Source organism: Oncorhynchus mykiss, chromosome 10, assembly GCF_013265735.2.
Source record: "Oncorhynchus mykiss isolate Arlee chromosome 10, USDA_OmykA_1.1, whole genome shotgun sequence".
NCBI lineage: Eukaryota > Metazoa > Chordata > Actinopteri > Salmoniformes > Salmonidae > Oncorhynchus > Oncorhynchus mykiss.
Window position 1 is genome coordinate 63,130,434 of NC_048574.1, and position 13,294 is coordinate 63,143,727.

The window sequence follows — 13,294 nt, forward strand, 5'->3', positions numbered from 1 at the left end:
GTGCTCTTATTGTGATGTAGAAACGTCTAGTAGCAACAACGGATCAGCCGTGAAGGAGTGGGCTACACAAGCTCACAGAACGGGGCCGCAGAGTGCTGAAAGCACGTAGCGCGTAAAAATAATCTGTCCTCAGTTGCAACACTCCCTACCGAGTTTCAAACATCCTCTGGAAGCAACTTCAGCACATGAACTGTTCCATTGGAAGATTCATGAAATGGGTTTCCATGGCCGAGCAGCTGCGCACAAGCCTAAGATCACCATGCGCAATGCCAAGTGTCTGCTGAAGTTGTGTAAAGCTCGCAGCCATTGGACTCTGGTGCACTGGAAACGCATTCTCTGGAGTAATGAATCACACGTTACCATCTGGCAGTCCAACGGCAAATCTGGGTTTGGTGGATGCCAGGAGAACGCTACCTGTCCCAATGCGTAGTGCCAACTGTAAAGTTAGGTGGAGGAGGAATAATGGTCTGGGGCTGTTTTTCATGGTTCGGGCAAGGCCCCTTACTTTCAGTGAAGGGGAATTTTAACGATGTAGCATACAATGACATTCTAAACTTTGTGGCAACAGTTTGGGGCCCTTTCCTGTTTCAGCAGGACAATGCACAAAGTGAGGTCCATACAGAAATGGTTTGTCAAGATCGCTATGGAAGAACTTGACTAGCCTGCACAAAGCCCTGACCTCAACCCCATCTAACACGTTTGGGATGAATTGGAACACCTACTGCAAGCCAGGCCTAATCGCCCAACATCAGTGCCCGACCTCACTAATGCGCTTGTGGCTGAATGGAAGCCAGTCCCCGCAGCAATGTTCCAACATCTAGTGGAAAGCCTTCCCAGAAGAGTGGAGGCTGTTATAGCAGCAAGGAGGGGATCAACTCCATATTAATGCCCATGATTTCGGAATGAGATGTTTGACGAGCAGGTGTCCACATACTTTTGGTCATGTAGTGTACCTCAGGATACACCAGCAGAAAATCAACTTGAATCAACTCATATAGACAGTTTTTGGCTCCATACTGTTAGGTACTTGAATCAGTGTTCGAGACGGACTTGACTGTGGTTAACATTTGATAATTATCATGTCATGTTTTTGTGTGTAACAGCAAAGAGTTTCTTTCATAAACTTTTGATATGCTCTTCTGTACAATTTGTGTTTACAGTCTGCAGTCCATGAAGACCTGCTGATATCTGGTGTTGCTGGCAGGAGAGACTGGACCTCTGAAGCGGCTGGTCACAAGCCCTGGCTCCTGATCAGGACCCTGAATCAAGAGCCATCGATCTTCCTTCCCGAGTCGGAACGGAGACGGAATTGCGAGGGACCGAGACTCCACCAACACACAGAACACAACCAGTGGACAGGTGGACTGAACAACCTCAGTCCTGGTGGTCATCAAAGAGACAGAGGCTCCAGTCAGGAATCCAGTCCGCAGCCCAGACCCTTCTCTTCACAGTCTCAGTGCAGGGATGAAGCAGGACCTGGGGCTGATAGAGATAGACCCTCCTGTTCCTATGATACAAACACCACAATATCCATAATGAACAGAGCAGGTCACCCTGAGCTTCAGCCTTTACAGAGAGTGGTGGGAGACCCCCCGGGTGATAGTCTAGCAGCAAGTCTGTCTTCACCTTCAGGGTCTTGTCTAATGCCTGGTGACTGGGTTCATAGAAGTCCTGGGTCTGGGTCTAGCCTTCCTCAGTTACCTCATGGTTACCCCACCAATACAGACAGGGTCAGGATGGATGTTCATCACAAGAGGTACCTAGCCTATAACACAGCACACAATCCCAACAACACCCAAACAATGGCTAGAGGTCAAGGAGGGAGCTCAAAGACTAACCACCTGGGGGCGGTGGCTCCTGCTTCTACCTCCTCTGGTGTCATTGGGTCACAACATGGGAGGCCGAGCATTAGCACAGACGAAGACAAGCCGTACACCTGCCCCACGTGTGGGAAGCGCTTTGCAAAGGCGACCTATGTGAAGAAGCACCAAACCATTCACATCAAGGAGAGGCCCTTCAAGTGTAAGCTGTGTTACAAGAGCTTCTCATTCCTGAGTTATCTTATCAGACATAGGAGTGTCCACAACAGGGAGCAATCATAGCATTGGGTCTTGAGATGTACACAGGAGATATCTGGAAACTATTATTTAGCTGAAATATTATAGTTATCATGTGAAAAGTCCTGGAGTTTTGGGGGGATTACCAAGTCCCTCAGTTGAGCATCTGGGTAAACTCTCATGATACAGACTTGTTGTTTGGTGTGCTAGCATAGCCAAAACACTGTCATGTTACTGAAGAGCAACACTATACTCCCCCTCTGAATTTGGTTTTGCCTATGTTCTATTCATAATAAATATGTCCCTCTTTTTTTACAACACACCCCCCCCCCCCCCCCCCCCCCCCCTCCCCACACACACACACAATCCGGTTGTACCTGTTCCTTTATTTACTAAAAATAGGTGATCAAAATACACCCTCTTTTTATAACAAGTCAGGTGAGATGAGATGACCCCGAGGTCGCTTTCATTGGGGAAGAGGTCCAAAAACAACCCCTTACTGTGCCCCTTTCCCCTATAACCCTCCCATGGCACTGGGTAGTAGGTAAGAGTTCGCCTTAATCAGATATTTTTCATCCTCCCGTCTATCATCTTCCATATCGTTTATGTGTATTATTGTTATGGATCTCCAATGGTTGTAGCAAACATTGCCACTCAATAATTGATTTCCCCAGCCACACAAGTCATTGCCTGACAAATCAAACTGAATTATTCCGCTGCTCTATCGTTCGCTACGTACTTCAGTCTGAGACGGCCATCATTGAAGTCGTTTGTGACGTCTGTGACAGTCAAAATGAGGGGTGTTTTACAAAACAAAGTTGAATATTTACCATACTGAGGTGATGTAGATGGAATAAAGTCATACTCTTTTCTACTCTATTCTTACTAACACACTGTTCTTTCTAAACAAGTCTGCTCTCTGCTTGAAAGATACTGTAGTTATCATGAAGAGGATTTTATTTTATTAGGATCCCCATTAGCCGACACCAATGGTGAACGTTAGTCTTACTGTGGTCCGACACGTAACGAAAAAGACATTACAGACCAAAGACAATTTACATATATTTAAAAACATTAACGTGAGCGTGCATCTATCAGTTACACACACGTTAGTACATCCACACAACAAGTAGGTCACATGGGGGAGAGGCGTTGTTTCGTGAGGTGTTGCTGTATTTGTTTTTTGATAGCCAGGTTTGCTGTTCACTTGCGCTATATGAAATTGAATGGAGTTCCGTGCAATCATGGCTCTGTATAATACAGTACATTTCCTTGAATTTGTTCTGGACCTGGGAACTGTGAAAAGAACTGTGGTGGTATGTCTGGTGGGGTAAGTGTGTGTGTCAGTGCTGTGTGTAATTTTACTATGCAAGCAATTTGGAATTTCCTTACACATTGTTTGTTATAAAAACAAGTGACGCAGTCAGTCTTTCCTCGACTCTTAGACAAGAGAGACTGGCATGCATAGTATAGATATTAGCCCTCTGATTACAATGAAGAGCAAAATGTTCCGCTCTGGGCCAGTCGCAGCTTAACTAGGTCCTTCTTTGCAGCACTTGACCATATAACCGGACAATAATCAAGATAAGATCAAACTAGAGCCTGCAGGACTTGCTTTGTGGAGTGTAGTGTCAAAAAAGGAAAGCATCTCTTTATCACAGACAGACCACTCTCCATCTTTACAACCATTGAATCTATATGTTTTGACCATGACAGTTTAAAATCTAAGGTAACACCAAGTGTACTGAACAACAATATAAACGCAACATGCAACAATTTCAAAGGTTGTATTGAGTTACAGTTCATATGAGGATATCAGTCAATAAAAAACTGAGAATACAGATATGCATCTGTTGTCACAGATACCTTTAAAAAAAAGTAAGGGCGTGGATCAGAAAACCAGTCAGTATCTGGTGTGACCACCATTTTCCTCATACAGCACGACATCTCCTTTGCATAGAGTTGATCAGGCTGTTGATTGTGGCCTGTGGAATGTTGTCCCATTCCTCTTTAATGGCTCTGCGAAATTGCTGGATATTGGCGTGAACTGGAACATGCTGTCGTACACGTCGATCCAGAGCATCCCAAACATGCTCAACGGGTGACATGTCTGGTGAGTATGCAGGCCATGAAAGAACTGGGACATTTTCAGCTTCTAGGAATTGTGTACAGATCCTTGCAACATGGGGCCATGCATTATCATGCTGAAACATGATGATGGCGGCGGATGATGGTGATGGCGGCGGATGAATGGCACGACAATGGGCCTCAGAATCTCGTTACAGTATCCCTGCGCATTCAAATTGCAATCAATAAAATGCAGTTGTGTTTGTTGTCCGTAGCTTATGCCTGCCCATAGCATAACCCCACTGCCACCACGGGGCACTCAGTTCACAACGTTGACATCAGCAAACCGCTTTCCCACACAGCGCCATACACGCTGTCTGAAATCTGCTTGGTACAGTTGAAACCGGGATTAATCCATAAAGAGCACACTTCTCCAGCATGCCAGTGGCCATCGAAGGTGAGCATTTGCCCACTGAAGTCGGTTACGACGCCAAACTGCAGTCAGGTCAAGACCCTGGTGAGGACGATGAGCACGCAGATGAGATTCCCTGAGACGGTTTATGCAGAATTTCTTTGGGTGTGCAAACCCACGGTTTCAGATAATCCCGCAGGTGGTGAAGAAGCCAGAGGGGGAGATGCTGGGCTGTCATGGCTACACGTGGTCTGCGTTTGTAAGGCCGGTTAGACATACTGCCACATTTTCAAAAAAATTACATTGGAGGTGTCTTATGGTAGAGAAATGAACATTCAATTCTCTAGCAACAGCTCTGGTGGACATTCCTGCAGTCAGCCAGCCAATTGCATGCTCCTTCAAAACTTGAGACATCTGTGGCATTGTGTTCTGTGACAAAACTGCACATTGACAAGTGTGGCTGTTTAATCAGCTTCTTGATATGCCACACTTGTCAGGTGGGTGAATTATCTTGGCAAAGGAGAAATGCTCACTGACAGGGATGTAAAAAAAATTGGCACAACATTTGAGAAATAAGCTTCATACGCACGTATGAAACATTTCTGGAATCTTTTATTTCAGCTCATGAAACACTTTATATTCTGTGTTTATATTTTTGTTCAATATATATGACTTTGCTCAACTGAAACTGGATACTTACATTCTGTTTTGGATACAAGTATGTTTAAAAAATACACTTGTTTAATTTCATGTATTTTTTGGTTGTTTGTTTGAATATCCCCCCCAACATCGGTTCTGTTTTTTGGAATCCTGTTTCTATCCCACACAGTAGGTGGCTCACTAAATTAAGCGCTGGTAGTGCGTACAGATTCTTAGCACCTGAAACATGCGCACAAGAAGAAAATACATGCCAGACATCGTGCGCGTGTTTACATGGTTCTGTGCATACTTCAGGTGCTAGAAATCTGAATGCACTACCAGCGCTTTGAAAAGTTGATGTAATTATACTTTTTTTGTGGATGTATTGTTTCCAGTGGAGATTTTAGCATGTAAATCTTGGTGGGGCAAACTAAAAAATTCCGTTTTTAGATGCATGCCAGCAAAGCCACAACACAGCACTAAACAATACATTAAATGCACTATAACGGTGACAAACGGTGCCCACAAACTGTTATGGCCTACACAGAGCTGTCCCAACAGCAGAGTCCCAACAGCAGTCCCAACACCTTCTTACTGCTTCACCTGACTATCAGCGGAGCCTTGTCTGGCAGCGAGTTCATTCAGCCTCATTTACTGCCTTTAAAAAAAACAGCTGATATGGCTGACCTACTTAAACAAATGTGGTTTCTACAGACAATTGAGATGTACAAACTATGGTATAAGGGGACGATGAGCGGATAAGAGTCAATCTGTAATTTCGATTAAAGACATTAATAAGCGAGCTAGGACGGACATAATAAATTTAACTATTTGTTCAGCACTTTTGAAATGTACCGTGACAGAATTCAGAACATGGGTCGTTCTTACAGTATTCTCCCTGTACACCAAGTCAGAACTGTAGGATAAATAAAGGGGGCATATAAGCAGACGATGAAAGCTCTTATTTGATGATAACATTTCTCTAAAACAGGCTATAGGCTACATGTGCACAACCAAGTCAGAAACAGTAGGCTAAATTATGATGGGAAAGGGGACCAAATTATTGTGGTGAGGCACATGGGCTACTAACTACACAACATGCACTTAGTATTACTTTCTTAGCTACAGTATACATATCTCCCTGGCATATTTCATAATTTATGCAGCAGCATACAATACATTTTTGGACTCACCTTGTGCTGTGCTCACAGGAAGGAGGCGCAGCGGTCTTTCATGGGAAAATGTTGTCATCAAACTTTGTCGTCATTTTATGGATTTATGGTGCTTTCAAGAAAACTGGGAACTCGGAAAAAAACTATGTCGAATCATGAGGACATCAGTGATATTCAGGTTGGAGCTCTAGAAAGATGCACAAGTTCTCGACTTGCAATTCCGAGTTGGAAGACCATTCAAAATGTATTTTCCCCAGTCAGAGCTTGTTTTTTCCCCGAGTTCCCAGTTACCTTCCCAGTTCTGAGTTTCCAGCGGGGCAGAAGTCATGCTGGATTGACAGAATGGCCAATGTTGAATGTTTATTCAGCTTGGTAAAAAGACCCTTAAACCCTTAAACCCAGAATTGGACCACACACCCACTCCACTGAATAGCAGGCTAGTGATTGCTTTGCAATGCTTGCAGTTAGCTACTGATTCCTAACAACTATTTCTCTTCATTATTTCTCTTCATTATGAGCCTTCTTGGATGGGCACATCTAATGTAACTCTATGGCAGCACCCAAGGGGCTTGCATTTTCGAGCTCTACCCTTAGATTTTGCGGTGACATAGTGTCCCCATGAGTGACAGAACACTGAGCCAATCACGGCGCAACTAGAGAACATTACCAACCCCTCCGTATTATCCGCTGGCTGACCCACCATCACAGAAAGCACTGAGCTAGGCTGAAACACCTGCATTTTGGAGCTGCCTTACTCAAGAAAGCAAAAAAGAGATAATGTTTGTATGCGGCTTTATTAACTAAATTATTTATTAACTAAATTATTTATTTATTTTACATTGTTTGCAAACTGATATGTGACATGTATTAATGCCAAAATAACATGCAAAACAGGCACAAAAAAGAGCCCCAACTGTTTTTGCTAAACAGGTGGGGCTATGCCCTGTTTTCTTTCTGGCTTTGAGAAATTTCCAAACGAAACACTGGAGGCTATTTGAGTGAAAAATCATACAGTTAGCTTGTTGGCTAACGTTAGCAGACCTCTGAGAAGCCAGCAAGAATAAGCAAGACCTAGCAAGAATAATGCAGCGTTCAGGTGCTAATCGGCACTAGGAAACTTTGACATTTCCGACTTGCTAACTCATTGTAGAAAGATTATCCACACCCAACTATCTTATCCCTTGCAGGTATCTAACAGCATGTTACAATACAACGCAAAATGGCAACAAATTATATATTCAGATAGTTAAATTTGCTAAATGTACTGCATTTCAGCAGAGCAGGTGGTCATGAAAGATAGTTTAGTTCACATTCCTCTTTGTTGTAGAGAACAGATCCCACGGGATTTCCCCCAATTAGAAAAATTAGATAAATAGACAGTCAATGTACTGAACTGGGCTGTAAGTGCGTGTGTGAAGGGTGAACTGACGGGGCTGGAACTACGTGGTATACCAACGATAGCCTACGCTGCTATTATGACAAACAAAGCAGAGGACAGCCTCACGCTTATGCAGGTGAGGGATTTTTTTAAACCAACAAAAATAATTCTACAAGGCTCTGTTACAACTGCAGGAAAATAGTTTTGTCCGAATACTGGTAAATTCAAGAATGGACAATCTGACCAGAGAGGTTCATGGCCTGAAAAACAGTGCATTTCTCCGAGGGAGAGATTGATGAATTGGGAAAAAAGACGGCTGCAACATAACTAACTCTGATTCCAAGAGAAAAGATGACAACACTGTCTGTGAACCGATGTTGATAATTACAGGGAAATGGGAGTACCTAGAAGGACAGTCAAGGAAAAATGACATCGTTGTGGGTGGAATCCCACAGTCTCCACATGAGAACTGGATGGAGTCTGAGGAGAAAGTGAGGAAAATGATTGATGAAAAGTTGCATTTTGGATCAAGAAAGATTGAGGTTAAGCACGCCCACAGGACTGGAAAATATATCACCAGTAGTGATTAAGTTCCTGAGGAACAAGGACAAGGTGGCTGTCCTGGAGAGAGCCAAGAACTTGAGAGGAACCAACATCTTCCTAAACGAGGACTACTCTGAAGCTGTGCGCCAGAGGAGAAAATAACTGATCCCAGCAATGAAGGCTGTTAGGGAGCATGGGAACATTGTCTACATCTGATACAAAAGGTCAAATAGGGAGTGTTATATTTGTCCTGTTTCACTGCATGTAGAAGTGGGTAACCTGTACGAGTGTGAGGTGTGAATTGGAAACATGTTTTTTTTGCATATCCCAACTCCCCCTGAGACCATCAGCATACCACCTTGCATCCCATTGCTGGTTTGCCTCTGAAGCTAAACAGGGTTGGTTCTGGATGGGAGACCAGATGCTGCTGGAAGTGGTGATGAAGGGCCAATAGGAGGCACTATTTCCTCTGGTCAATTTCTTTTTATCCCAATGCCCCAGGGCCGTGACTGGGGACATTGCCCTGTGTAGGATGCTGTCTTTCGGATGGGATGTTAAATGGGTGTCCTGACTCTCTGTGGTCACTAAAGATCCCAAGGCACTTATCGTAAGAGTAGGGGGTGTTAACCCCCGGTGTCCTGGCTAAATTCCCAATCTGGCCCTCATACCATCATGGCCACCTAATCATCCCCAGCTTCCAATTGGCTCATTCATCCCCACTCCTCTCCCCTATAATTATTCCCCAGGTCGTTGCTGTAAATGAGAATGTGTTCTCAGTCAACCTGGTAAAATAAGGGATAAATAAAAAATAAACATCCATCGGAGAGTGGAGTCGCAACCAGGGATTCAGACATTATTGACGGCGATCTTGCAGCAATTAGGGTGAAATGACTTGCTCAAGGGCAGATCAAATGTATTTTTGCCTTGCAACCTTTTGGTTACTGGCCCAACACTCTAACTGATAGGCTACCTGCTGCCCAGGTGCATTCACTCTCCCACTCAAATAGCCAATATTAATATATAACCTCAGAAATAAGGTTAATGAAATCAATATATTGCTAACTTTATATTCGCCATCACTGAGGCTTACTTAGATAATTGCTTTGACAGTACAGTAGTGGAAATACAGGAATACTTACACTGACTATATCAAACATTAGGAACACCATTCCTAATACTAATACCCTCCCCCCCTACATTAAAAAATATAAAATATATTTTGATTTGTTTAACACTTTTTTGGTTACTACATGATTCCATATGTGTTATTTCATAGTTTGGATGTCTTCACTATTATTCTAAAATGTAGAAAATAGTCGACATAAAGAAAACACCCTGGAATGAGTAGGTGTGTCCACACTTTTGACTGGTGCTGTATCTCATGGTTTACAAGACATTGTGGAGGCCGTGTGGATGGCACAGTCCATCAGTGTTACTGAAATTGTGGTTATATAACAAACAGTGGTGCAACACTAACAAAAATAATAACAAATACGCTTTCTCCCTTGTTGGATAGCGGTTGATGTCCATGATTTTGAAACATTAATTGGATTTAATTGGTGCCTTTTCCTAGACCATGTTGCTATGTGCATAATAGCAAAGTTAACCAGCATATTGGTGTTGAGAACAATGCCGGAGGCAGCAGCAGAACGAGGAGATGAGAAAACAGCCCTTGCCTTATTGTCTAAGAAAAGTGAGGAGAGAAAACCCAAACTTAATTAGCTTTATAATCAATAGCCTAACTGTGAAATGTGCCTAGCTTTATAAATCATCAATATACCTACAGAAATAAGACAGATCCTGCTTCTGTTACCTGTTTTGACTGTTTAATAGCCTACTGATTCCATGAGGCTACGCAACGATATGCCAAGCAAACCATTTCACAAATCCGTCTGTTTTTAATCTTTGCTTTGCTGTAATAAAGGCTTTCCACTTTTTTTGTTAGAACAGCCTCTGGTATTATTTATCATTTATTTAGTGTTGACACTGTACCAAATTGTCTAATTTTTCTTGATCTCCTTATTATTACTATTATAATAATAATAAGTCATTATCATTAGTAGGTTTAGTATAGCAACCTTGTATAACCACCATCGAGCTGAAGACCTAAAAACACATCCTGTTTAGTCTTAATACCGTAACTTACTTAGGACTATATTTCAATACTTCTATAGGATACTGTATCAATCAATCATTCATTCATTCATGTCATCACACGAGTCATTCATGATGTGAAATGCAATCTAGTATTTTAAATTTTAAAATAAAATAAAGCAAGTCTTGAATAATTAGCATAAACAATAACTAAACCGTTCCATTTCGGAAATTGCATTCACAAATTAATTTGACAGTTTTTAGACTTTGCTGTAATTAAGGCATGAAAAAAAACCATTACAACATACTCTCTAGTATGCTTATACTTTATTACACATAATATACAAGCAGTGCTGGCTCCTTACCTCCTTTTTGATCTCCAGTATTTTCCATAACTAGTCACATTTATTCCACTTTCCCTTTACCTCCTGAGCAACCTGTAAATATTCCCACCTTTTGAGTTTATTTGTCATGTCCTCTACATCCATTTTGATGTAAAGGTGTTCAGAGTTTGTTATGACCATTGATATATAAATCATTGATGCAATTATGATATGCTATAGGCAAGGCCTGCCCACTCATTAGGCAGGATTAGGGGGCCGCCCATCCTGTTGATAACCCCTGATCTTCTCTGTCTCATCATACTCATTATTTCTTCAGTTCTCATCCAGTTCCCTACTACATCCAAAACCAACAGAATTAACTACAAACTGACTAACACTACATTAAAATATACTACATTACACTATACATGGGCCGTGTGCATTTTCTGCTGGTGTATCCTGAGATAGCTCCTCTCTGAGAACCTCTTCCCACAGTGTGTACAGGCGAAAGGTCTCTCTCCCGTGTGGACTTTCAGGTGCATCTTCATATGGTGCTGGCGGGAGAACCTCTTCTCACACTGGGGGCAGCTGTAGGGTTTCTCCCCTGTGTGGACCCTCTGGTGCCTCTTCAAGTTGGACGAGTCTGAAAAACTGGCCCGGCACAGGTGGCAGCCGAATGGTTTCTCCCCTGTGTGCATCCTCTGGTGGATCTCCACCTGTTTGGGCAAACGGAAGGCTTTCCCACAGAACGAACACGGGAAGCGCTTCTCTTTGGCGCCGCCACCTTTACTGATTCCATCTCTACTACTGTCATTTGTCAATGGGCTTGTGTAGCCCTTTAGTGTTGAGGTACGGGCATTGTCTGAGGTCTGATTTAACATAAGGAGAGTGTGAGGAGGATGAAGGCCAGGGAGTGTCTGTGTTGTCGCAGGGTCCATGTTCCAGTTGATAGATCCTATAGAAGGCAGGCTGAAGGCAGCACCTGTTAGGGGGTTAACCTGAGGTGCCATCGATCTCTCTGACTCACAACTATAGGAGCAGGACGGAGCATCGCTAGTCGAGTCAGTCTCTTCTCTCTCCAGCCGCATACCGAAATCTCCCCGTCCACGCAGACCAAATCTACGCCTCGTCCTGGTCTCAGCCAGTCTGTTGTCATGGAGACTAAGTTCAGCTGTTGTTTTGTGTTCGACAGTCTGTTTCTTGTTAACATTGTTCTTCCGCAGCCCAGAGTTGAAGACGCTGTCCCATCCACTGACCTCCACTATGTCGCCTCTGGTCCTGGCCTGCTCAGTGATGTCAACCCCCGGGCCATTGACTGGACCCGTCTGGGAATCCAAGATGGCCACCCAGTCTCCCCTGTTAGCCTCCAGCCAAGCACCTGCAGGAAGAGGTTAGAAAATAGATCTTAAAAACATGGCAGAGAAAACTACATAGGGAATTTGACTCAATAACTTGGTCAAGTTCATACATTATGTGTGTTTTGTATTTAAACATAAGTTATACTGATTTAATTTTATGAATTAAGAAAATAAATAAATAATAATAGCCAGGTGCATCACTATTCCCACTGAAGATCTATTACTATTAGTATGTAGGCTATATGTACACTGCTCAAAAAAATAAAGGGAACACTTAAACAACACAATGTAACTCCAAGTCAATCACACTTCTGTGAAATCAAACTGTCCACTTAGGAAGCAACACTGATTGACAATAAATTTCACATGCTGTTGTGCAAATGGAATAGACAACAGGTGGAAATTATAGGCAATTAGCAAGACACCCCCAATAAAAGAGTGGTTCTGCAGGTGGTGACCACAGACCACTTCTCAGTTCCTATGCTTCCTGGCTGATGTTTTGGTCACTTTTGAATGCTGGCGGTGCTTTCACTCTAGTGGTAGCATGAGACGGAGTCTACAACCCACACAAGTGGCTCAGGTAGTGCAGCTCATCCAGGATGGCACATCAATGCGAGCTGTGGCAAGAAGGTTTGCTGTGTCTGTCAGCGTAGTGTCCAGAGCATGGAGGCGCTACCAGGAGACAGGCCAGTACATCAGGAGACGTGGAGGAGGCCGTAGGAGGCCAACAACCCAGCAGCAGGACCGCTACCTCCGCCTTTGTGCAAGGAGGAGCAGGAGGAGCACTACCAGAGCCCTGCAAAATGACCTCCAGCAGGCCACAAATGTGCATGTGTCTGCTCAAACGGTCAGAAACAGATTCCATGAGGGTGGTATGAGGGCCCGACGTCCATAGGTGGGGGTTGTGCTTACAGCCCAACACCGTGCAGGACGTTTGGCATTTGCCAGAGAAAACCAAGATTGGCAAATTCGCCACTGGCGCCATGTGCTCTTCACAGATGAAAGCAGGTTCACACTGAGCACATGTGACAGACGTGACAGAGTCTGGAGACGCCGTGGAGAACGTTCTGCTGCCTGCAACATCCTCCAGCATGACCGGTTTAGCGGTGGGTCAGTCATGGTGTGGGGTGGCATTTCTTTGGGGGGCCGCACAGCCCTCCATGTGCTCGCCAGAGGTAGCCTGACTGCCATTAGGTAATGAGATGAGATCCTCAGACCCCTTGTGAGACCATATGCTGGTGCGGTTGGCCC

At 43.7% G+C, this 13,294-nt stretch overlaps 2 protein-coding genes across 10 annotated transcripts in view; one reads left to right on the forward strand and one right to left on the reverse strand.

The window, feature by feature from the left end:
• LOC110534616 (oocyte zinc finger protein XlCOF7.1-like) overlaps nt 1-13,294 on the forward strand; it is a 1,104,347-nt gene that overhangs the window by 731,746 nt on the left and 359,307 nt on the right. For 3 of the 7 annotated variants that reach the window (XM_036934444.1, XM_036934443.1, XM_036934447.1), the window contains one exon: nt 1,161-3,850. The exons of 3 other annotated variants lie outside the window; for them this stretch is intronic. In XM_036934444.1, the coding sequence (XP_036790339.1) occupies nt 1,161-2,102 (942 nt within the window). In that variant the 3' untranslated portion in view covers nt 2,103-3,850. Of the gene's footprint in view, nt 1-1,160; nt 3,851-13,294 lie in introns of those variants that run through there. One more of the 7 variants, XM_036934445.1, reaches the window with a different exon arrangement.
• The window catches only part of LOC110534632 (transcription factor Sp4), a 195,054-nt gene that overhangs the window by 118,299 nt on the left and 63,461 nt on the right, over nt 1-13,294 (reverse strand). For 2 of the 3 annotated variants that reach the window (XM_036934471.1, XM_021619553.2), the window contains exon 6: nt 10,671-12,063. The exons of the other annotated variant lie outside the window; for it this stretch is intronic. In XM_036934471.1, coding sequence (XP_036790366.1) covers nt 11,108-12,063 — 956 coding nt within the window. In that variant the 3' untranslated portion in view covers nt 10,671-11,107. Of the gene's footprint in view, nt 1-10,670; nt 12,064-13,294 lie in introns of those variants that run through there. 3 annotated transcript variants of the gene reach the window in all.